Source organism: Anticarsia gemmatalis, chromosome 10 (genome assembly GCF_050436995.1).
Source record: "Anticarsia gemmatalis isolate Benzon Research Colony breed Stoneville strain chromosome 10, ilAntGemm2 primary, whole genome shotgun sequence".
Lineage (NCBI taxonomy): Eukaryota > Metazoa > Arthropoda > Insecta > Lepidoptera > Erebidae > Anticarsia > Anticarsia gemmatalis.
Window position 1 is genome coordinate 2,142,998 of NC_134754.1, and position 26,203 is coordinate 2,169,200.

The window sequence follows — 26,203 nt, forward strand, 5'->3', positions numbered from 1 at the left end:
TTGCAAAAGAGAATTTCAAATTGTAGAGTTACATTTTCAGAGGTAGGCATTGTGTAAGTCAGTTGCATGCTAGAGGCGAGCACCGTATTCAGGCCAATTTGTCTCGTTAAAACATTAAACGAATCTCGTTATGCCGTGTTTCATTATAACTTTTACAAGTATACTAATAATATTCTTAATGATCTAATAACTAAGTTCTGCGGATTCACAACAACTTGATATTACAGTACCGACTTGAGGAACATGAACAACTTTCTCTAGTTCAATCTGAATAAACGTAATAAAAATATTTCAAATACAAAGTATACAAGTTGAATTTAAACTTTTCATTTAATATTAGTATCCGACCCGCGCGGTTTCAATAGACTACGTAATTTAACTAATTGTACCTTATTTTGTGCTTCTGAAATGGAAAATTTGTAAAAGCTCCGCACCCTAATTATGTTATTTAGTCTTAATTGCTCTTAATTTGAAGTTCGATATGAAGGAAAACTCCTAATAACATGTTTTCGGAAACGTTTTGAAACGTACGATTACCTTTGAAATATATCAAAGTGGATATTTCATATACTTCAATTATTTAGTACCGGTTCCTAGAAGACTTTTTTAAAGACTCGGATCGAAGCGCAACAAAGGTAAATACTAAATAACGCATGGCAGTGTTAATTCCTGGTACGTATGTATAATCAACTCTGTTTGTTGACGATCTATCGTAAAGTCTTATCTAGACATCACGGTTCCTATCGTAGAGCCTCTAAGGGCGTTAATTTGACAGATCGGAACGGACTATGAAATGTGATTTTGGGAATAGATCTTGTCTAAATAACTGTCGATCTTTAGAATTAGGATAAAGATCAATGAATACCAACGTTTAATGTATTGGCTTATCAATTGAAATAAGTCAAAATCCATGCTAAATAATAATAAAAGGATCGAAAGAAAGTTATAAACCAATTTGTAAATACAAAAGCTTATAAAATGAAGACCTTTTTAAAACAACTGCCTTCAGATAAGCCACGTTCAGCAAACATCAATAAAATTGAAATGAACCATCTTACTAATAAAGACATAAAACGAGAGGGAAACACGAAGGCACCAATAACGTTTATACCCCGGGGGTATAAGACCTAACCCAACATGCAATGACCTGTTTATTTCGTCTGATCAAAAAACTGGTTTTTAAACCACAGTGGGTTTATGCGCAGTATAAAAAATCTTGACATGTGTCGACCTACAGTTATTCATAGCCACGGTCTAAAAAATTAGCTTTAGTATCTACTGTAGATTACCTATTGACTGAAAACTATTTGTATTTTGTTGTTGCTATGGTGGATGTGAAAAACTTGATTTAGAATCTTAGAGATACTATATACTTTATACTAAAGTGTCCTTTAATTTAACCTTTATCTAAAATGACGTTTCACTGAAATAACAGCTGCTTAAAAACAAAATGACCTCAGATTAATATAAATATAAACCAACATCTTACTGTACATTGAAATGTACCTCCATCACAAACGTTCGTGAAATAGAACAAAAAACTTTACAAATGGCCCGAATCTTACACGCCAGAAGCAGAATCCTCGCGTAAATCTTGTCTATTCTCTTCATGATAAAAACACAATAAACACAACTCACATCTCCGTACATAGGTTTGCAATCTCGAGGGTTAGATACTTCAATAAACATTACTTGGGTGTATACGATTCTGTTACGATAGCGCTGATTAACGCGTACTTGCGGCGCCCATAAAAGTATACCAGTAGCACGATTCTCTACAGTCGGTACCGTCGAGTATCGAAAGCTTGACATTTAAAATGAACTGCCAAAATAGTTCCTACGACGCCCGTTAGAGGCGCTAAAAAAAATTCATACAGAATTTCTCGGCGACTAGCCGGTTGTCGGGACTCGATAACTCGATAGTAGTATAGAATCGAGCTATACTACCTGATGCTAATTCGGTTGGACTTTGGTATTTCTAGTTAAAATTAATGTTAGGTTGTGACCTAGAATAATAAAAAGTTAACGACATGTAGACGGCTTGTATAGGCATATTCTATTGGATCATGTGTCGTATTGTCACAAGAATTAATACTACATTCATAGTTTAGTTGAGTTTCGAGTCTTGTTGTATTGTTGCTTTATGTATATGTTCTTATACATTCTAAACGTAAAAAAAAATTGGCTAACCAGATAAAATAAAAAATAAAGCTACTAATAAAAAGTTAACCCACTGAGTGCACTGTGTAGTAACGGTGCATGCATACATCCATAGACGTCGCGTCCCCAATTTCTTATTTTTTTTACACATCCCAGCGTGACGAGATTCGAGGAAACCTGATTTTAAGTATTACTTCGGATGGATCTCGAAATGTTTTTGATAAGATAATTATGAGGTTATCGAAATATACTGTTATACTATTGAATGAATTTGTATATTTTATATTAAACTTTGGGTAGACGGTATTTCTGAATGATCTAGAGAAAGGTCAGTCAATGTCAGATTAACTTTACTATTTATGTTTTAATTGCGTAAATGATTAATATTACAAATGAACCGAGTGACATTATGACATTGAAACAAATAAGATAGAAGTGGGTTTTTCTAGATCGTTTACTTAAACATCAACAAAATAAAACCATCCTAGGGTAAACTCTTCGTAAATATTGCAGCTGAGTGGATACTAAATGGAATTGAGTAGTACTAGTGTACTTCTGCTATCGATTTGATTAGAAAAAGTTTATTTTGTCTTTTGAGTAGAAACACTAACACCTAAGGCCTAGCCTCGATTATCAGCATCGGTAAGAAATAGAAACCTTCGGCATCCCTTGATGCATTCCCAAATTGTCGGAGACTATACATTGACTTGCTTAGAGACTCCTCGACATCCCGAAAAGCGTTGCAGCATGGCAAGGAATAGTTTTCGACAGCGTGCGCTTGTATTTAAGCGAAAAAGCCGAAGGATTATTTTCCTCACCGATGCTAGCCATTAAGCCTAAGCCGCTATTTTTTCTACTTTAGGGTACAGAAACTCCTTCAAAATGTTTTAGCCTAGAGTGGGTGGTGAAATGATCTCACGTTACATACATATAAAACGACCCGTGCTCCCTCCAATTGACTTTTACTATCAACGAGATAACCAGTTGATGTTTTATGTCGATTTTAACGTCCAACCAATTCAGTCAACGGAACATTTACTGCAAACGATTATCGTAAAGTGAAGCTACTACTTTTATTTTGTCGTGTCGTTTAATCTAGCTTTAATAGTTATTGACTTGAACGTTACATGCTTTTAACGAAATAGTTTCTTATATTATGTAGAAACTAGAGACCGCCCGCGACTTCATTCGCGTGGAATACCTTCCCGTGTAAATCCCGTTCCCTCGCGAACTCCAGGATAAAAAGTAGCCTATGTGTTATTCTGGGTTTTCAGCTATCTATATACCCAATTTCATCGTAATCGGTTCAGTAGTATTTGCGTGAAAGAGTAACAAACATCCATACACAAACTTTCGCATTTATAATATTAGTAGAAAAACGGTAACAATGTATTTTTAGCATCGTTTTCTTAATGTTTCGGCACAAAATAAATTGGCCGTGGTTGCAATTTTGCTTAAGTCTGTCAAGAGTCAGGACTGTGTATCCAATGTATGCGATTAGTTACCGACTATGAATTCGATTCCCAAGTCGGGGTAAAATACTGCTAATAGCTTTGGTAGTTCAGCCAGATGCTATTATTAATTCACAAGATCTCAGAGTAAATTCTCCAGTTCGGCGTAAGGTAAAATTCTATCGAATATTTTCATTTACAAAACTTTATCAACAGCCTCAATTTTTGTAGTAATTACAGACTAGTTCAATAATTAGGCCAAAATGTGCTTAGTGACTACATCCATACATATAATTTAGTAAAAACTAGACATTACAAGCTATAAGCTAGGCTCTACCGATACCATCAAACTACGGTATTGAAACTGTTCAAAGGATTATCTGATAGAGCTGTATAGAGGCGTATGCTACTGATTAATTGGTAGATACCATGTTTAATTGATTTGAACCCACGATATATTGGATTAAGTGACCTTACTCAGTTCAGAGTTTAATCTTTTAAATGATTAGTATTTGGGTAAAGAATTTAACTTCGGAGCACGAGATATTCCTTCTCGAAAATATATCCGTATTTTCTGTTGTTTGCCGCAATAAGTATCGTGTAAGTGTATAAATCGGGATTGTGAAAAATGACCTGTGTGATATATGTAAGTTTCATCAAAAATTATTTTAGCTTTTTTGAATGAACAAACAAAACCTTTCATATACTATCGAACCCTACTGCACTATAAACGTAAAAGTTTGATAGAAGGGATGATGGATGGATGTTTGTTACCCCTTTTCGCAAAAACTACTGGACGGATGTTGGTAAAATTTTGCACATAGATAGTTTAAGAGTTGTAAAAATAAAAGATAGTAAAAATAACTTTTGACCGCGACTTCATCCGCGTGGTTTGTGGCGTGGAAGAGAATTTTCATACAAACTTTCATTCCCTATTTTATCCACTTGGGGATAGAATTGATCAAAATCCTTTCTTAGCGGATGTCTACGTCATAACATCTACCTGCATGTCAAATTTCAGTCCGATTTCAGTGGTTTAGGCTGTGCATTGATAGATCACTATGTCAGTTACCTATGAGTTATATATAATATATTAAGTTTTTTACCACAGGATTCATCTAAGCGGAGGTAATCGCGGGCTGAGGCTAGAATATTATATTAGAAAGGATAGCATAGGTTCAGGTATGTTAACCTTATGTAACTAGCGCTCTAACTGCAATCTATTATGACCTTTAATTTACCGCATGCAGAACCTAGTCGACCCGACATATAGCTAGGTATGACAATTTATTACGATAGCTTAAAGATGAACCATTTTCATGTTAAACTTTGAGTAAATTGATCAATAGACGGATACATGTATTTATAAATAACATTTTGGTGCATTTACGCCGAAACATCGAGCATTCTAAGGTAAAATACATGTTCGCTTTAATTCCAACATTTCTATTACATAATTATCATGCAACGCGAAAGTTCAAAAACGATCATTTATTTCTATAATGTTTTTGGTTTTCAGTTACGCTCACAGGTCGGTTGAGTTATCGTTGGAGTGGAATCGAGCGTTTAAGCTGAGCGTCTCCGAGCTTCAGACGGCATGTCAAAGATATCGATAAGGTATACTTACAGTCGTAAAGATAAACCTACGACAAAAATATACAATCTAAGACTACACACTCCTTGTAACAGATTCCAATTTTAATCTATTTAAGATGTGCTTATATTATGTTCTAAATAGCGGACATAGCTCAAAAAGCCGCCAAGTTAAAGCGGTTTGGCCGCGTCAGCCGCATGGTTGATTAGCTGCGGGCCAAAGTTTCCACTACGTAAGGCCTAGGCTAGACTAAAGCCAGATAGCCGACCACCGAAACACGAGAAAGGCGTACAGACTAAATTAACTAGACAATAAAGACTGACGAACTGTTTAGGTCAAAAGGATCAAAGGGTTATTGTGGACCATCTTTGTTAGAATTTCATAGACATTTTTATAACGCTTTGTCTGCTCTGGCATATATTTAAGAGGAGTCTCGCCGTTTTTTTTGTTGGCACACCGTTGTGGGTCGTAGGTAAGGATCCTATTGGTAACCTTTTTTTGCGTTTAAATGGCCTTCGGGGCGCATGTTTTTATGCGTACTAAGTAGAACAGGAATCACTTTAACGCTTCTTCGAGACTTGTCTCATAAACAAAGTCGGTAAATCATAGTAGCTTATGCCTTTTGAAACTTTAACCCGTAGCACAATTTTATAGAGTAACTCGACTGCACGGTACCAGTAAACAAACCTCTATACAAAAAGGTTTCTCGTGCACGTTTTTAATTTACAAGAAGCATGTAAAATGAAAATGACCCTACTCTATCACGAAATTTTGTCCACCTAAACTTGGACATTTTTTTTAATGAATAATGAACGGATTTAATTCGGGCGCTTGCAAAAAAATAATTGAAGCGAGATTAAAGCTGTCTCCGACACACTATGCAAATTAGCTGACGTTTGACCTTTGAGGATTTAGAAGTAGGAATAAAATGTAGACGTGGAATTAATTAGTAGGTAACGAGTGTAATGACCTGTATTAAGATAGATTCTGCGGGTCTTCTTCCATGTATGTTTTGACCACACGTGTTAAAGTATCGGGAGTTGGAATGAATAAAACCGTAATACATCGACCGAAAGCGTTTCAATATAAAGGTTTAGAAATCATGGGTAGATTTCTCAGAACTAGGGTAATATACGCTTCCAATTACATCGGCAATCAGCTTAATTAGATAATATAATCAGATACCCAAATAAATGTAAACAAAATTCATAATTTCCGCAGCCCTTTATTACAAAAGTGACCCTTTAAGTAAATAAGGTTTAATATAAATATTCATAAAGGAGGTTTCTTTAATAACAAGATCGAGAAGATTGCAACGCGCCCCCTCTCCGGTGTAACATTTGCATATTGCGCCACGTCACACACTGCATACTTTGAAATCCGTGATTCTATTAAAGAAAACTTTCCAACATTTTCGATAAAACGACATTTTTGTACGGCAACCAATTTGTTTTTATCGATGTGCATAGATATGAAGCTATTTTCCCGAGAGACTGTCTGGTACAACGGATGCGATGTGTTCAGACATGCTTTTTTTGATTCTTTAACATTCCTACATGCATTTCTATAAGTACTGCAAGCACCTACAAGTTGCTGTCACCAATATTTAAAGCAACTAAAGAACAGAATCTAGTCTACGTTTAGCATCAAAGTATGCGTCACAATGCGTCATGTTGTATTGAAATTTAGCTTCATAACTTTACCTAAAGTCACTAATTTAAAATTAATTACATAACAAGAAGTGTTCAAAAACAAACTTTCGAGTCCAATGTCAAAAACAGGAAGGTTATTTTATTAGCGTGTTCTAAAATAACTAGTAAACATGTATGGAGGTATGACCGTGTCATCCCGACTGAAATAGACCGGCCGAGTCGTGGGCGTCGGGAAACACACGGTTGATGAATGGATGAGAGAAATACTTGATTACTTCATACTTTGTTATGTGTTATATCTTCGAAACTTTTTAACTTTCGCGCTATCTATTACTGAGATAGTCCTCGACCACGGTTAGCGCAATTTAGTTGATACTTTAAAAGAAGGTAACTAATGACTGATCGCGTTAATTCGAATAAATATAAAAATGCTTTTAAATATCAGGCGGGTAGTACTATTAGTACTATGTAGTATAGAACTGAATGAAGCAAAATAAGTTTCCTGGTATTTGCCTAGTTCTAAGAGAAAAAGGCGTGATGATTTTTATATCTCAGTATAAAGTAAATCGATAATGCAGCATATTACCAATGTTAAGGGGTCGGTTTCGATCAAGATGTATTTTCAGACATTGTTGGCCCTAGACAAGAAATGTGTTAAGTTTTTGCGAACGAAAGTTTGAGATCTGTGAAAATCGCACAATGAACATTAGATGCACTAAATGCATAGCAAGCATAGGTATAGTTGAGTAGGTATAATAGGTATTATCCTAACCGTTTCTTCTTTCTTCCTAGCCGAAACAAACGATTAAAATTTGCCGCAAAACTAACTTTTCTGTTGTTTTCTGAAGAAAAAAAGGTATTAAATATTCATGCCCAGACTGCTTTAAGTTCGATAACACTTTAGCTTTAAATAACTCCGCAAAAACATTTTACAGTAACCCTTGAAGTAGGGCTTTATCAATGCGGCCTAGTTTATAGCCCCATAGTGTCAGTCTAACATATATTTATTCATCGTACCGTATTATTAAGTCCTTCTAACGTTCAAACGCTTAAGAAGTGCTTTATTTTGATTGATTATACTAATACTAAGAACTGTATAAAATATAGGCAAATAAATTATATTCGAAGTTCGCATGTTTCTGAGTTCATTTCTTAATATGTCTAATTTCTGTATTGTATGTATTGTAGTACCTATTTATACCTGTGTTACGGTATTTAGTTTTGCAAATAAGGGCATTACCACACGAGACGGGTGCACATTATTTTGTAAAACCGTATATATTTTTTTTAAATTGCGCTGTCCGAAATTTCTGAGAACATAGCGGGCATGGGCATGAGCTAATAATTCAATAGATCAACAGAACCATCAGATCGTGGGCAGTGGACAATTGAACAATTTTGCCGTGATAATAAAGATTTATGTAACGGATACAACGATGCATAGGTGGCATTACGTTGGGCGGAAAAGGATTATATCTCTGCAGATGTGTCTGTGGGCTATTGCGGAACACATTGGCGCGGTGCACGTATTACCGTCTGCGGCGCGTCTAAGCACTCCCAGTGTCAATGCTGCGCACGCGCTGCAGTTTAAATCCATACCAAAACATATGGTTCTCATTTCGAGATTGAAATAAGTACACGTGAATTATATTATTAACGCCTCAAATATTTTGCATGTTTTAGTTGAAATTTGTTAATAAACTTACCAAATGTTCTGGCATATTCCACTCTTCGTACATTCTAGCTGCCAGCGGGAACACTTTTTCATTAATTATCTCTAAAGCAGTCAAAGTAATCTTCTCTACACTAGCGAAATATCTATCGAACGCCCACCGGAGCTGCCAGTAGAGCTCCCCGCGCCTCTCTTTACTCACTGAATGCACTATTTTCACCAGATTTTTTATATTGTCTTCTGGTACAAAAAGAGCTAGTCTATTCCAGTCAACGTGAGAGTTGAATGGCATCACTACTGAGTCAGAGATCACTATAGGTATACACTGAGAAGCTAAAATATCCATCAATATGGCTTGAGTCAATCTCGCACTACGCACAACGAGGCAAAACATACCGTCTTTTAACACATTAGGGTAGTCAAACTCTCTACCCGTAGTGTACTCACATCTTCTACTGTGATCTGTACTTTCAGTCTTACATCGGCCCAACAACAACAGATCGTTGGACGAAGACGCTATATTCTGTAATTCTTCTAAATAATTGTGTGGTATATTGAGCTGTGTTGAAATTATAAGGTATTTCTTCTCTTCAGGCTGTGTGCTGTCTATTTTTTCTGCAGTTGGACTGTACACGGGTATTGATACGTCGAAACCGTATCTGAACGTCCATGTGTTGAAGCCAGCTCCTGCTATAATGGCTCTGCTGGTGTTAAGGTTGATGACAGGGGTGTAGTTGGGTGCCGTTCCTGGCAGCATGTTAAATATAAGGTGGTTTTCTCCATTGTTCCAACTGTTGAACAAAAAATTGCAGTTATTTAACAATAAGGACGTTTTAATAATACGATAGGAAAATAAATTAAGACTTTGATTTTTTTACTAATTAGGTACTTGTTTCTAATAAATTTGAATGCTGTTTTTCCTGTTTGTGTGTTTAAAATAGATTGTTCAAAGTTCATAAAGTATTGAAAAGTTTATTTTATACTGATTAGAATATCATTTATAAAACAGGTCTGTGGTTTCATTGCTTTAAAAATTAAATTAAATGATTGACATGCTCTGCATTGATAGGCTCTGGTTACAAATAACAACAAAATAGACTTGTTATGTTGAACAAAAGTTTACCTCACCAACCAAATATGAGTTAAACAAACTTTAAAACCAGTATGTAATTATTTTACATAAGTTAATTATAATCAAATGGTCAGAGTAACTTTATTAACAAGTGTTAAGAACTTTTTACAAACTTTTTAACTTATAGAAAAAGTAGTTTATCTGGTCCTACATTGTTTTACAAACTTATTGTACAGTATATAAGCACTAGAGTGTATCAGAAGCATGCTTATTCGTCTAGACAAGTGTTATCACTAGTCTACTTACTGTGGCAGTGCTCGGAGCGCCTGAGACACATGTTTACTTGAAAAACTGTGCTGATTCAGAGTATCTATACTAGGTACTAACAAACACGCCTCTTCAGGGTTCGGCGTGTAATATTTACTACGTCTTATCGTATCTAATATTATATAAAATTCCTTAGAAAACTGTGATATAGAATTCCCATCTTCAGTCTGGTAGTGTTTCAATGGATATATGTATATTGTTATCTTGTTGTGTCCTCCTCTCCCGCATCTGTACACATCGAAACAGTCCGAGTACGTGCAGTTCGCCACTCGAGCCTTGGCTTCCAAAGAACTTCTACTTATTTTAACCACTTCCACACTCGTAGAGTCCAAATTCACAGCTTGGTACACATCTATCCGCGGTGAACTACCCGAAAATGCATTAAACACAACAGTAAACACTAGAGATATCACTATAAACAATAGTAGGCCCACGAAAAACCTATGATACAAGATTTTCCTATACGATGTATACTTCCAATGCTTGCCCGTTTTCAGGAGCGACTCCGCAGCCATTTGTGATTTCGGCGATTAAATTAATCTTCTTAATTTGTATATGGCACCCATTATTAGGTAAGATCAACTATTTCTCATTCAAAAATCCATGAAAGTATAAAACACGATAATACTGCTTGCGAAGAGAAACTGACGCAGTGAAGTGATTGACAGGCTGCTGGTGAGATAACAGTGTTGTGAAATTTTATATCGATGCTGTAGAAACAATCGATTCTTAATGTATAATCTAAACAGTTGTAGAGGTGCCGCTAAAAGCTTGAATTATTATGCTTTATAAATGAACAATATTCGATCTGCTTGCTTGCGTGCTTTCAATCGCTTGATTGGTAGAACAGTCAACCATAATCCACTAGGCCTACGTGCAGTTTGATGAAACTTTTATTTTATAATCTTTATTTTATCCTGCATGTATTGTGCTAAATGTTTTGTTCTATCTACCTATTATGACATCAACACCGTCAACCTAGGCGTTTTATTAACACTTAAAAATATTCAATGCTAGTCATTTCATTCGGTATCCAATGTATTAATAGTCCGACTGCTCAGTAAAGAGGCTTGGCATGTTAGATTTATCTAGATTTTAATTAATAATTATGTGCTTTTTCAGATTCCCAAAATAAAGAACAGTATCAAACAGGCCTCCATTAGCTATACATCAGATAAATTATATCAGTATTAGCCTAATATAAATAAATTATAAATAAAAGTCATAGAAAAAAAAATATCGAGGGTATTTTTTTTTCTATGACTTTTATTTACTGCTGAAATTGCATGCAAGACTCTTAACTAAGTTGAGGGACTAAACAACCACGTTATTATTGAGAACCGTTATTTGTGACGATAATATTGAAATTAAAATCGATGTATTGTAAATCGATATAAAAGTGATGGAAAAACATTGCACACAACACTACACTTTGATTTTTTAATTCTCCACAGACTACAAAACAGTGACAATTTGGTAAATTTTGTGCGTTCCAAACATTAAAACCTATATATTTATTTTATTCTATTGTTGTCTTTACATCGTATATAAATATTTTTAAGATTCGCAATGGATTATTATTGTGTGCATAAGGCTTAATTTATTAATGACTTCACAATTGTACATTTTCAATCTCTGACTTTCGACACTAAAGTATGTGCACGTCGTTAATCTACTTTTCGAACGCAACCGATTGTGACGTTATGAACTTTTTTGTTTTTCTGTCAGTTTTGTGTTGTGCGTAGTTGTGGTTGAGTTTCTGATGGCTTGATTAATTTTGTTATTATTTTATTTTACCAATTCCGACAAATAATTTCGGTTCGAGCTTGACCAGAGATGGCCCTGTTACCTCCAGACCCCGTTTATACGATCAGGAACGTAGATAATGTTCCTGTTTATTCGTTGGCATTTAGCTTTTTGCCTGGCGGTCTCGAGAGGTTACTAGCCGGCTCGAAAAACGGCTATGTTTATGCATACAACCTTCAGGTAAGATCACTTAGATATTCCAAACCTATTATTCACCATACACAAGTGCGCAGAAGGCGTTAATAACGTGTTCTATGGCTTCCATTTATTGCGCGACATTTTTGTTTACTACCCTCGTTTCGCGACCTAGAAATTGTGCCAATCGTGTGCCAAATCAAATACATACGCAGTTTACCTAGTTTATTAGTTTATCAAACGTTTATTCACATTTAACACATAATGTCGCCTATTGCGTTGTGTCCTATTTTTTATTATTACAGAAAATGGCGTAGGTAACGGTCTCTCACCTTATTAACGATGCGTTAAAATTCTTTATCCAATTACAAACTTCGGTGCGGCAATCTGATGACTACGTAATTACAAAGATACCTTCAAATATTTTTTGCTGTTATTTAACAATTTTGTATGTTTGATTGCAGACCAACAGAGTGCAGCAGAAGATTCAAGTTGGTCAAGCTCCAATTCTTCACCTCATCCACACTAGTAACCACCTCATCACCCAGGAAAAAGGCGGCAAGTTTAAAGTATTTTGTTTAACTAACAGTGGCTACGAAGAAGATGCTGTCATTGATATTGATTACCCTGGTTTTTGCCGCTTTGAAGCCAACACAAAACTCGAAACACTCTATGTACCTGACAAGGAATCAAAAGTCCACATTTACAACTTTTCCGGAGAGAAAGTAGGATGTCTGGAGCCAGAATCATCTCTCAAACTCGGAGATCCGATGTGCTTGAAATTAATTGAATTTCCTTGTGACCAACCATGCTTGCTGGCTGGTTACGAAGCAGGGTGGCTCCTCCTGTGGGATCTCAACACTAGTCAATGTATCGGCAAACTTCAGACATTGGAATGTCCTATGTCAGTTGATTACCACCTCGAGCAGCAGAGGGGCATGGTTGGGAATGCCTCAAATGTGATACAGATCTTTAGTATAGGGAGAAAAGACTTAAGCTTGTCACACAAGATGGATATTACAATTAAAAACCCAGGTATAAATAAAGTCACGTCCCGGTCAGATGGTAAGGTCTTCGCTTCAGGGGGCTGGGATGGACACATCCGCATCTTTTCTTGGTTTTCTCTCAGGCCCCTGGTAGTGCTCACAGAGCACAAGCAAGCGATCCAAGATGTTGTCTATTCTACTGAAAAGGTTTCTTATTGGAAGGCTAACATTATGGCAGCGGGCGGTCTTGATGGTGCTATTACACTCTGGGATTTGTATAACAGCAAGCAGTGAAGCATGCAATTTAATAATTAGAATAAAGAATATTACCAAGCTCAGTTTGCGGTAATGTCGAAAATATTTACTTAGTAAATCATTCTAGTTCAATTTAGAATGTATCGGCCAAAATACTTTTTTCGATATATCACTGCTTTCTGACCTGTTAATCTTATTGTTCATGAATGAGTACATTGTTATAAATTTGATCTGAATTAGTTGAATGTATTAGTTTTCATATGTTTTATCTCTGTTGAACATTTATAAGGGTACACTCATGCCTGCACACTCAGATTGAGTAGGTCGGCTAGCTCGGCGATATAGTAGCCATGTTGACGAATCGCTAAATTTCGATATAGCTCCGTATACACAGAAGATTGAGTTAATAATGCCAGTATTGCCTTTAATTGTTATGACGCATTTAATGTGGTAAATCCGACGATGCTTAATTTCATTGAAGGATATAATTTTATAGAATGCAATAATGTTATTAATGTTATATAAAAATTATGTAATTGGATCTCAAGATAATGTACAAATTTCTCAAGATAGAGGCGTACAATCCACCTTGTGTGGCTTAGCAGTTAGATAGTAAGAACATGTTGTTAAAATATAGCAATCAATATTTTCCATGAACGGTTTTTAGCGATGATTTCAAGTCGAGACATTAAAAGCCTATGAAATTTTATGATGTTTTTTTCTTTCAATACCTTCGTCGCCGATTTCATCAGATTATGTCGCACCTGAATCTACATTTATGAATGATTCATTGTTTTTCAGTAGGTTGGCGTGGTAACATATGTTTTCAGATTATCTGACATCATCGGAAAATGTACATATGACTTTGTTCACGGTTGTGAGTATGATAAAAGGGTCAGGTAGCATTATGACGCATGGAATATAATTTTACATTTTAGGTCAGAAGTATTCAAATTAAGATGTCTGATGCCAGGAATATGGAGTTAACCAGATTTAAGGCCACCTACAGTAAAACTACCTACTTAGTCACAAAACAATGATGGATGGAATGTGCGAGACAAAGCGTCGTGTTTTATATTCCGCCTACGTACTGGTACATACTGCGTACATGACAACCTCTATCGGTCAAGACTACGTTTGTTTTGGTGATAGGCTCTCCATCACTTTCAACACAGATAAGAGTGTTTTTGTACATTTCATTTCAGGGATTAGGTACTTATCATATACTAATAAACATACTGATATCGTACACAAAAATAATGAAACAAAACAATAAGAGTAGTAGTTTTTATTTTACATACATTGAAGTAATAAGTTACTAATATCACATTTACAGTGCGCCCTAATACCTATAACATTAAAGTTTTAATTGTATCTTAAAACTAAGACTAGCAAATCTGTAAGATTAATGAACTCTGTTCTGATTATCATGCGTTTGTGATATGTATCGGAGGCTAATGAGATTATTTGGAGTTCTACGTTTAAACTTCGACTATTTTTCTTGTCTTTGGAATGAGCGCTTCGTCGTCAGTGGCGACTTCCACCAGTCTTCGCCGCTTTCTCAACGGTCGGGTCGATTCTGACGGCTCTCGGCTCTTGGCAACTATTTTCGCCATCTTGTTACCCAGTCTAGTGATTTTAAACTTTGGAAGAGTTTGTTCAGGATTTCCTGTATCGTTGATTTCGGTATCCAATTTTTCTTCTTCTATCCGGTCATTATTTTGTTCACTGACTGGGCTGGCGGGTGGGGGCGGCTCCGGAACTGGTTCAGTGTTACATGGCACTGGTTCCTCGTCTTTCTTTTTGTCACTGTTCATCGTAAAGTCTAACGGCCCTTCTACGTCTTCAGTTTTAGCTTCAGTTTTCACTTTGTTCGCACAGTGAGCTTGAACAAATGCGGAAAATGGGATCGGAATAGGAATTGGGAGAGGTATCGGGAGAATTACCGGGTAAGGGACTAATACTGTTACCGGTGGGGCCTGGCCTTGCATAGGCGGAGGGAAGCTCAGTGGCGGGGGCAGTCGAGGCCTCTCTAGAGGGATGCCAGGCCGCGGCATGAAGTTCAGTCGTGGTGGAAACATGTGCGCGTGCCGTGGGTCGTGATTATCCATGAACATTGGAGGCGGCATAGAAAACATAGGATTAGTGGGAAACGGAGGCGCGGGAGGGTGTGGGTTCATAGGGTGCGGTGGCGAATGTATCGCGTTTCCGATAGTTGATGCTGGTGAAGACCCATCTGAAGGACTGCACAGTCGAAGATCTTGAGCTTTTGGAGTAGCGGTCCTTTGCCGAACAGTCTGCGAAGTGACTGTGGCTGAACACTTTGATGTCCTCCGCTTTCGTAAATTCATTTTAGTGTTCCTTGTGTCTTTTTTTGTCTCGGGTGACTTCTGTAATGGTGTTGACTCCTCGGAGGGACGCTTTTGCTTCATCAGCTTAGCTGTTGGAGCAATAGTTATCAGTGGAAGAGGAGATCTGGTCTGAGTCTTTTGCGCTTCTGTCTTTTCGGGGTTAGCTGGTTTGTTGGGTGCTTCAGGGTTTGGTGAACCTGATCGCTCTGAGGTCGGAGATGCTGAACGGCTTTTGCAGTTCTTGAGCCATAACTCCGGGGTGATGAGGTTGGATGATGAAGACGCGTTGACCAGGTGCGGGTTGAGATCGAGGTGGGCTTGTGTCTCTCGGCAGAAGATGTGCATCTTGTATTGGTTCAGACATTTGTCTGAGCAAAACTGCAGCTGTGTGGCACCATCCTGGAATTAGATAAACATTTTATTAATTTCTGGCTGAATGTATTAGTCGCTACGACATAAAACCTTTCTAACCGTTTCTAATGTAGACTATACTTATTTGAGTGCGATTGCAAAGGGAGTCTAATGTCGCGAATACGTTTGTGTTGATACTTGGTACCGTTCTCTTAATTCTATGATTGGTGATGGGTACAAATATCTCCAAGTACTTAGGTTTTATATTATAACTCTTTTAATCATAAAACAAAGAAGATCCCGTTCTCCCAACTCGAAGTTAATTTGGGATTTGTTTGTTATTATTACAACTTTTCTAATCGTAAACTTTGACGTCACTATGTTTGATAACCTTCAGGAATCCTACTATTATTAGTATTACGAGTTTTTCAATCAGCATTGAACTGAGTCAAATTTATACTATGTTCAGATAATTTATTAGTCATCTAGCAATAATCAAAACTAAATCAAACTGAGGTATTTGCATTAGGCATTTAATGTCTAAATCCCAAGTATTATTTTTATTAAGACAAGTTGTCGGTCTCGTGTTCGGAGATTACAAACTACGGGTATAGCATAATATCAACAAGTTTAAACAAATAATTGTTTGGGTGGGAAATGAGTCCATTTCATCTGGCGTATTATAGTCGCGTGGAGACCATTGGACAACAAACAATGCATTTTTTTTTATTAGTGCCAAAGGTAGTGTTATTGAACTTTAAACAGATAGAGGAATGTCAAGGGGACAAAATCCCTCAAGATTTTTTTTAAAGACATCTCCCGCGTTGTACTTCTATATTACTCGGGACTTTTACAAGCATACAAACAACGAACACAAAGTACAACCGGCACAATTATTTCTGGATCGAACAAATCGATGACCTCTCGAGCAATGGTACCGGCGGGGCGATCTAATCCACTGTGCGATTGAGGCAGTCACAACAGACATTATAATTCTGAAAAGTTGTTCTTCCTCACCTGAAAGTCCACATAAGCCACAGTATGCCGCACATGCCGGCACCAGTCGCAGGTCTTGGCTCGCTTGAAGTTAGCTCTCCGAGACTGACTGAAGCACAGCTCCGAGCAGAACGTAGCGCCTGCCTGCTGCAGGGCACCACCCTCGCTTGTGATGCTCTTATTGCACCAAGAACATTCGTCTGCTGAAGAAGAAAGGAAAAATGGTTAAGAAAATTATATTTTCTTTACTTTTTCCGTTTACATTAGATTATTTTCAAGAGTAGTACGGAGTTTGATAACGTGCAGGGTATAACACCGTAGGCTCGCCCCTGATTATCATTGTGAATGGCGAATTTCATACGGGTGTATTTCTTAAACATTCGGGTATACAGTCGTGATATTATGTATGTAGGAATAATACTTACATTGTATTGTGGGGCCTTATAAGAACATACCTACCAATGTCGTCACAATAAAGTACCTACATAAATCAAACCCCAAAATGCTATATTTGTGTCTTTATTACAATTATATCTTCCGAGTGGAAATCGAAGCAACCGATTCTTTGCTCTGCGCGGGGTGACCATCTCAATCACTTCGCCACGGACACCGTTTATTTTTAATTCCTTTATCATCTTGGTGGTTGATTGTCTTATGAAATCTACGAAAACATTTAATTTTCATGGCTCTTTAAGATCTCAAATGCTTACACGTAAAAGGATTAACCTCATGTTGGTACAGTTCATAATTTATTGTAGGTAAGTATAGAATGGATATTATAATAGTTTCCGTATAAATCTTTACAGATAGTTAAAATTTAAATGTCAAACGCCTACAGTTTGACATTTAAGCGATATACGCTAGATAAAGTCGATATTATCGATTATATAGACTGCCTCCGTGGCGCAGTGGTTTAGGTCACCACGCCGATACCACTGCATCGGGAGGTCGTGGGTTCGATTCCCACACGGAGCAATTATTTGTGCGATCCACAAATAATTGTTTCGGGTCTGGTTGTGCTTTGTGTCCGTTGTTTGTATGTTTGTAAAAGTCCCCGCGACACAAGAGCAATTCTTAGTGCGGGAGTTGTCTTTTAAAAAAAAAAAAAAAAAAAAAAAAAAAAAAAAAAAAAAAAAAGTTCATTGCAACATTGTTCTCTATCGGAGTACTGCAGCACCGAGTATTTGTCACACTGATAGATGTATTTCTGAAGCGCCTCAAGTTTACTTCGGACATAACAGATGGCGTTGTATAAACAAACGAATAACGACCGGCTAGGTTTCACAGCTAAACACCCACGCACACTTGATAACTGACGATCTAACTGAAGTAAATTGAGACTAAAAGTTGTTTTGTTCTTTTCGAATAGACTTAAATTTCGTCAACGGAACGTTGCTAAAGTGTGAGGTAAAAGTTTCTTGCTAGTTTTTTTTCCTTAATTTATAAAGGGATTTTTACATTTAATGTAAGGCCCATAATTGAAATCTAACTTAATCTTAACTACATTAATAAGCAACCTTAAAGAGACATCAAACTGAATAGCACTTCGGCTTTCTAGTTATTAGACAATGCATATAACCTTTGATTCTTGCTAGCCCTTATGGCCTTATGGCTATATGTGCCGATCTGGCCGTTTAACTAACGAAAACATTGAAGAATTTCTATGCTCTGACGGTCTTAAAAAAAAATCAGTCAGAGCATATGCGAATAATCACAAATACCTACTTATTTATGTTGAACTAAGCTGCAGCTATCTAATTAGTTAAAGTACCTACCTAAGTAGGAAAAGCATGTGATCGGTTTAAATCGCGTTTATTCTTTAACCGACGCGACGAGTGCCGGCAGCTCGTAACACTTGTCTAAACTAAGCTGTCTAAAATAAGATGTTTAATTTTATAGACTACAAGCCCATACCTTATGTCTAATATACGAATAGCTAGCTTCAATTGTAAGGCGCTTAAAAATATTTTGATCTAATGTTATTTGATTGTCTATTCAATCGCCTCGTAAAATTCTCGTCCGGCTTAAGTACCGACTCTCAAAAAACCTTTTTCTAGCACTAAATAACAAAGTAACAAAATATTTCGTAACTGCAATTTACCTACAGCTAGTAAACGTAACAGCACAAAAATAAATGAACTTTACTGTGAACTACTCACAACAGAATATCCATTGTTAAAGGAAAACATTAATTATCACATGAAAACTAATATCCCTTTAAAAATATATTACTCATTCGTAACGCCGGGAAAAGAGCCTCCATTTCGGCCATTATTAAATCCAATCCGATAAAAAATGTAACCAGCAAGTCTGGCTAATTGAACAAACTGAAAGCTGCAACAGGGAATATCGTGTTTACAGAATAATAAAAAATGTTTTCTGAAAACGCCAGGTCTCGGGTATCCATCTCCAATTAATTGGTGAATGATATTGAATAGAGAAAAAATGAAACACTACACTGGCTTTCTCATTACTGCGATTCATTTAAACAGGAACAATAAATGCTCGTTACTTATTAATTTCCTTTCTTCGATACGACGATAAGGTAATGGAAAACTAACGATTTTTCAATGGTTTCCGAAGATAATTTGAGACATTTATTACTGAGTTTCAGAAGATAACTTTTATTTGATTGGGAAAAGGAAAGGCCGGTATTTTGGGAATTTGTAATGTAGATCTAAAGCGGTTTTAAATTATGTAGAGTTAATGATTACCGAGTTGGTACTAAAAGAATTTATTCTATAAACAGATTGATTGTTCTGTTCCCGATTGAGGAAAATGTTCTTTCCTCAGTTGACCTAAATATGACTTTATACCTAAATATGAAAGCGATGTTACAAACAGACAAAATTGTTGTCTGTTTGTAACATCGCTTTTTTACAAAGCTTATCATTTTTAAAACCACATGCATTCCTACCCTGGTCATTATCCTAGAAAATGTCAGTAATTCTTTATCTTTAGATACTCCTTGAGAGTCCCCAAAGCTTTACCTTTGACTTAACACGTTTTTAGATAAACAAACTGTTTTGTAACTTGACAAGGCATAAAACAGACTCTAAAACAAATAACTAAGTACACATTGTTCTTTGTAAACGATACTTTAGTAATTATACTCATGAATAATATATTTACTAGAATATCTCGACGGAGTGCTATTTCGTGCTAAATTGACGCGTGTATGTAACGTTATATTGTAACGTAATACATTCCTAATCATCACAATTTAACCACAAAGTTCTACATTTTCACTTGCGGCACACCTACATAGGTACCTGTTTATACAACGTACTCGCGGGCGTTCATTAGGAATAGTAAACCGGCTTTGCGGTATCAAATTTGTAAATAATGTTCGTTTGCTGCCATCGATGTACTACCTATAACGTTTACAAAGCTTTCAGTGTACATGTTTGTTGCTCAGCGATCTTTATCGCATTTCGTAGTAACGTTAAATCTGATTTATCGTTATTTTAGTAGTATCACACTTCATAAATATAAGGGGTTCCGAGAAAATGAGTTTATTAAACTCAATAATAGAGGAATTAGATTAAAATCAGCGGCGTCACGCTGTTAGTTCGTTTTACCGCCATTTTTATCATGAAAGCGCGCGAGGGTTGCGTTCGGAAACGCGTCTATTCGTAGAAGTACAGCTGCAACGGGAACAGGGTTCGGTTTCTTAGAAATTCAATATGATTTGTTCGAATTTCATATTTCATTATAGTCCAAGAGAAACTGAATATAAAGTAGTAATTGATACGGAGCTTATTAGATAGACTATACTACTCGTAATACGCATGTAGCAGGTGGCTTTGTGTATCATAAAGTAAATGTTGTATATTGTTTCTACGCAAGAATATTAAATGTATATTTAAAACGCTTTTAACTATGAATAGGTTATCTAAACAATTCATACTTTTGCAAAGGTTGGTAAACGAAACTTTGTATGAGGGTACCGACCTCAAAAAGTAGTTTAAAACTTTTCGATATGATTACAATCTTTCTTTGCCAATTAAACAATGAATAATGAGTCATTTGTATGATTTATCATTGGCCATCAAGCGGTCATCTGACTCCGCTGGCTATCGATTTCATTTGATATTTGAGACATGGGAAAAGACAACAAAACCAGTTAGATGATGCGGCACATGTTTGCGATGTTATGTGCACGGTGTCATCCCGTTTAACGATATACATTGGTTATTTTCTTTTAAGAAACCTGGCTGATAATAACGAATCTATTCCTTAGGTATTTGTCGTATCTTTAACAACTAAGTTGCACAAACTACATAAGTATATGCACTTAAAATACTATTGCTGAGTAAAAAAATCTATACGTGGACTCCGAACTAGTTCTTTAGGTTTTTTTTAGTTTATAAACTAATTCAGATTCTTCAGACATTTGATTTTGACTCTCCAAGATGTCTTTCAGTGATGTTACGACAGTACACTAAGAATTAACGGAGTAACGTGCTGTCCGATATCGATTTTCTTATAATCTGTCTGAAACAAGCTACAGTTCAGTTGAGACTGTAGGTCAGCAGCAGCTGTAGAATCAAGCTATGCTATAATCCGTAGATTTTTCCGAATAAATAATTAATCATTTACCTTTATTCTTCTGTTCGCTGGTCTGTTCTGGGCTGGAGGCGTCACGGGCTCGAGACGCTGCCCATCGTCGTAGCTCCAGTCGCTCATAGCCGTACCAGCCTAATAGCTCATTCATTGCTGTTTCTGCGTAATCCTGAAAATAAAACAAACACATAAGTATTTTGTTAATTAATGACTCACGTCCTAAGAATTGTTATTGTATTGTAAGTGGTATTTAAAAAACCTTTCTATTAAACTCCATTGCACGACGCGATATCAAGAAGCGTATTTTTTTTGTTTTAAAAAGTACCTATCTTACTATATGCAACAAATACTGAATAGCCCAGCTTTAGCTGAACTGCTAAACTGAACTGAGCTAAACTTCTTTCATCAAGAAAAGGTCTGTTGTTCATAAAATTCCCGTGATTTTCGTATTATAATGATAACGTACTCTCAGCGTCCAGAAATATCCAGCTATTTTAACGCCGAATTTTAAATAAAACACGATTTATATAAAATAAAACGAGCCGCTGATGACCTGCTTACAGTCGACATTACTGCCAGAGATCGCGTTAATAAATTGTTATGGATATACAAAACGTCCACTTTTAACAACAAGGCATAACGCAAGAGGTATCTGTGTCACTTAAAAAAAAACCGGCCATAAGCGAGTCGGACTCGCGCACGAAGGGTTCTGTATATCGTCTATAATAGAAAATTAATATTGATAAATAAAAATCAAATACACGTGTATTGTATGGGTACCCCCCATAATATTTATTCATTTTTTAAATGGTTGGTATTTTTTTCTAGCAGCAACATAATTTGTGAAAATTTCAGCTTCCTAGCTTTGACGGTTTATGAGATACAGCCTGGTGGCAGGCGGATAGACAGCGGAGGAATAGTAAGTTTCGTTTTTACCGTTTAGGTAAGGAGCCCTAAAAAACAGCGCGGTGTCATATTGTATCAGCATTTTGTTCGTGTGTCGTAAACGCTAGGAATCGCGATAAAAGTTCTTAATCATTCATCAAAATTCGTTTATTAGTTCTATTTGGCAACCTCGTGGCTTGTAGTTAGGTTTTTATTAGGTACTGAAAAACTAGTGATGAAAGTAAAAATACGATTGTTAATTCAAACATCCGCCCAGCGACATTTAAAAGTACTTTATTTTACGAATGCAAAGAAAATCTTTCAATAGAACGTTAAAATATAGTTCCTTTTGAAAAATATTTAGAACGAGAGAAAGCGATATTTATCTATCCTAACCCATAAGTCTAACTCATCCGCAAAATTACAGACCCTTTCCATAATGTTTTTATGAAAACTTTTCCGGATATGAAACATGATTCATTGAAACGTGAAAATAGCGCACGGTCGAAGACCGTATAAAACGTTTTAGACTAACATATAAGGTATCTAAATATATACTATACGTATTTACAATTTATGTTTATTTATAGCAAAAGTATTAAGATATTTATAGATAATTTAGAAGACAAGAAATTCATTCAAAAGTATCAATATTTTAAAAGTAAATTAGATTTAATAGCGAAACGTGGATGTATGTATTTCATTCACCTCTGTCTAAACCAATAACAGGTTTGATAGAGTGTATGAAGTATACACGAAAAAATATTTTTTACACACAATTTTTGTTCAAAGACCATTGAAGCAATCAAAAGTAATACTATTATTTAATACAAAAGAGATACCGTGTTCTTTAGCTCAATGCTCTACTATCATTAAACCGTATTGCGTATCTTAATCAAATATTTAAATAAACCCTAAGAATAATCTCGCTTTGTTCTGCTCATGTTATTTGTATTGAAAGCTACTCTTATTCAAATCTAGCACTAAAATTATGATCTTACACCCTAGATAAAAATCAAACCAATTTGTATCATAAGTTTATGTGCAGGAAAGAAAGTTGGTTCGAAATAAGTCATAGCAGAAACCGATCCTTATCGGAGAGATATCGAGACTGAAGGTATTGGCTTACAGGACGGAAATGTCAACTATCTATTACATAGTATTTACTGACTGGTCAACTTAAAGGAATTAGTGGTCCTCTTGAGAAACGCTGCAGTTTTAAAATAAATTGTAGTAAGATTTCCGAAAATGTTTTAAATCAATGAGTCCATGAAGTATACATATAATGTAAAGCAATAAGTGATAATCTACGATGTACATTTTTGGATGGTACCTACTTATCTACTGTCCCTAATTTTGGACTCCATACAGTGTTATACGTATAGTAAGTTTTTTTGGTATATGGTTCCAATAAGTACAACAAATCAGGCAGAAGTGTATGAAATAGACTTGTATTTCGCCATTATCCATGTAAGTCCCAGTAATAGGGTGCAAGCCTATTGTCATATATCAACTCCCGGTATTAAAAATATTTTAATATAAATTAGAAAAGATCAGGGAATCGAACCCGAGGCCTCATGATCAGCAGTCAGGTACACTGCTGCCACAGAGACAATCCAAACAATCCGCATGGATCGATAATGATGAGCCGAATTGAAAATATGATTTTTCAAATAAATAATTCACAAGCATATATGTATAAACAAATCATTAAAAGCTCACAACATAGTAAAATGAAAACAAATATCGTTCACTAAAAGCTGTGAGCATGCGACAAACCTCACTTTCATCCTACATCGTACATACAAGATGCCTTCATTACGGCTTGAAACCATATACCTTTGACACACGAGTATCAAAATAACCTGGTTTTAATTAATCCTTGCAAGCCTTTGCTGACAGCGTCCTGTAGACGGCTAATATTTCAACACAAGATGACCAGTCAACGGCTAAGATAATTGGGCTCTAGTTACAGAAAGAAAGCTAGGTCCGTTGAAAATGTACGGGTTTGTGTTGTGACTAGACGCGTTCACTACCTATACCTATGCAAGTTTGAATTTAATTTTCCACACTTTATTGTCTAAAAAAATTAGCTTTTTCTGTGGTCAACTTTGAACAAACATTTGATGAATAAAGAGTATGTCGTGTTAGTTAAAGCTCAATGTTAGTAGACTTAACTTACTCGCCATATGTAACAAGTAAGTAATCGCTTTTTTGAACACACTGACAAAAAATTACGATGTCCGCTTCCATTTTCGATGTGATACTTAGGTTTCGATTTTGTACAGTACTCATCCTCCAATCAGTGTAACTTATCCACAAGAAAAAAGGTTATATAAAGCGGACTTCCCATAAGGAAATTGTCTAGTAAAAAATCAGTCTAAACTATCAAATTTTATTGACTTATTGATCGCTACATCAAACCTTTAACAACATTATTTATGACGAATCAAGACAATCCTAACAAGGAACTCCCACTAAGATTAAGTAAACAATTAACCATATTATGCAACTTAGTCGCAGCTGAAATTACCGTGTTCCCAGGAGTTTACATTACACTCAGATCTTGAGATTAGCTGCTTGATCAATTACCTAATAGCATGCTTTGACCCCAGATATTAGCTTCTGCTTCTATTGCTTGTATAAAACCTTAATTACGAAACTGTAAGCACCTTTATAAACCGTTAAGTCCTTTTTGAGGTAGCGCCGCGAATGACGCAGTAGTAGGGTAGTTCGCTCACGGCTGTCATTAACAGAAAGTCCTGGGTTAACTTAAACCTGAATTTATTAAGATCGGAAAAAGTACCGACTTAAACTAAACTTGGTACACTAGTATTATAGGTTTCAGAAAACAATTTTATTTGCTTGGATTTGGATGGCCACGATAAACTGTTCAAAATTAATAAAAAACGTTAAACTATTTTAAAAATAAACAGATTTCTAACATAATTAAACAAAAAGTAATATGCAATAACGCATAACAATACATTAATCACATCTACATTACACCAATTAATGTAACAATTAAATTCTAAAACACAAACTAGAACAATACGAGTCTAATAAATAATGATGAAACGCACACATTGGACGTACGAAGCTTTCGCGTTTCGATTTACTGGCAGCCACCGTACAGTCAGTGTTGCATTGCGTTATAATTATCATCGGTTCAAACACGATACTCTCAACGCACCTGCAGCAAGGAACGTACGTAAAACTGAACGACCATTATTCAACATTTAGTAAATGCATGATGTTGGATATTCATGTATCTTTACAGCGAAATATTAATTAGGCGTTGTAACTTTACCGGCCAGTTCGATTAATTAACGTTGAGTATGGTAAGGCTGTTGTTTTGGGCTCTTTACTGATTTGGTTTGTAGTTGGTTTGTGTTGTAGGGATAGATTTATAGATTTGTAAACTTTGTGTATTTGCTTGTGCTTACTTAGCTGGTTTCAATATTTTCGTTAGGATTACAATCGAATAATTAGTATGTGATTGTTTTATGTTTTGTGATTGTTAGAGATAGATTTGTAAGCTTTATGTATTTGTGAATATCTACTTTGCTGCTTTTCAATTTTTATTTCGTTAGGGTGACAATCCAATGATAAGTGATCAATAGTCATAGTTTCTTATTCATGTGAATGTAAGTCTCTTCATTTCATAAGAAGCAAATTACATTGACGATTTTAGGAGAGACAGAAAAACTATGAGTTATTTTTTCTACCATGAAGAAATGCTAAGTCGTAGAAGTTTTGGAAAACGCTTGAGCTACATAAAAAAAAATACAAAAGAAAACATATTGAAAAAAACTAGACAGTCGGAAGTGGTATTTGTAGATGCATGAGTAAGTAAACGATTTTTTCTGTGTGTTTACTGTAGAAATAATATCAATACGTAGAATTTAAATCATAAACATATCTGGAAACAGTAAATAGAATTC

The 26,203-nt window shown here is 35.9% G+C and overlaps 3 protein-coding genes across 4 annotated transcripts in view; 1 reads left to right on the forward strand and 2 right to left on the reverse strand.

Annotated features, from left to right (window-relative positions):
* sotv (exostosin glycosyltransferase sotv) overlaps positions 1-10,561 on the reverse strand; it is a 56,608-nt gene extending 46,047 nt beyond the window's left edge. The window contains exons 1-2 of the mRNA XM_076119147.1: positions 9,908-10,561; positions 8,564-9,320 (exon numbers count right to left, since the gene is read on the reverse strand). Of these exons, the coding sequence (XP_075975262.1) occupies positions 8,564-9,320; positions 9,908-10,443 (1,293 nt within the window). The 5' untranslated portion in view covers positions 10,444-10,561. The remainder of the gene's footprint in view (positions 1-8,563; positions 9,321-9,907) is intronic.
* A 1,081-nt stretch (positions 10,562-11,642) lies between these two features.
* Positions 11,643-13,819, forward strand: LOC142976009 (guanine nucleotide-binding protein subunit beta-like protein 1). Its single transcript, XM_076119193.1, has 2 exons — positions 11,643-11,914; positions 12,334-13,819. Exons 1-2 carry the CDS (start codon positions 11,765-11,767, stop codon positions 13,147-13,149), a joined length of 966 nt encoding a protein of 321 aa, XP_075975308.1. The 5' UTR covers positions 11,643-11,764; the 3' UTR covers positions 13,150-13,819.
* Positions 13,820-14,306: 487 nt separating this feature from the next.
* The window catches only part of Sobp (Sine oculis-binding protein), a 31,536-nt gene continuing 19,639 nt past the window's right edge, over positions 14,307-26,203 (reverse strand). The window contains exons 2-4 of one of the 2 annotated variants that reach the window (XM_076119433.1): positions 21,411-21,543; positions 16,830-17,008; positions 14,307-15,860 (exon numbers count right to left, since the gene is read on the reverse strand). In XM_076119433.1, coding sequence (XP_075975548.1) covers positions 14,592-15,860; positions 16,830-17,008; positions 21,411-21,543 — 1,581 coding nt within the window. In that variant the 3' untranslated portion in view covers positions 14,307-14,591. Of the gene's footprint in view, positions 15,861-16,829; positions 17,012-21,410; positions 21,544-26,203 lie in introns of both variants that reach the window. The other variant, XM_076119432.1, reaches the window with a different exon arrangement.

What these genes read in the sequence shown, in the direction of transcription:
- LOC142976009 (XM_076119193.1), top strand. Translation starts at nt 11,765, where the DNA reads ATGGCCCTGTTACCTCCAGACCCCGTTTATACGATCAGGAACGTAGAT. An exon ending in TTTATGCATACAACCTTCAG is followed by an intron (nt 11,915 to 12,333) that starts GTAAGATCACTT and finishes GTTTGATTGCAG; the next exon opens with ACCAACAGAGTGCAGCAGAA.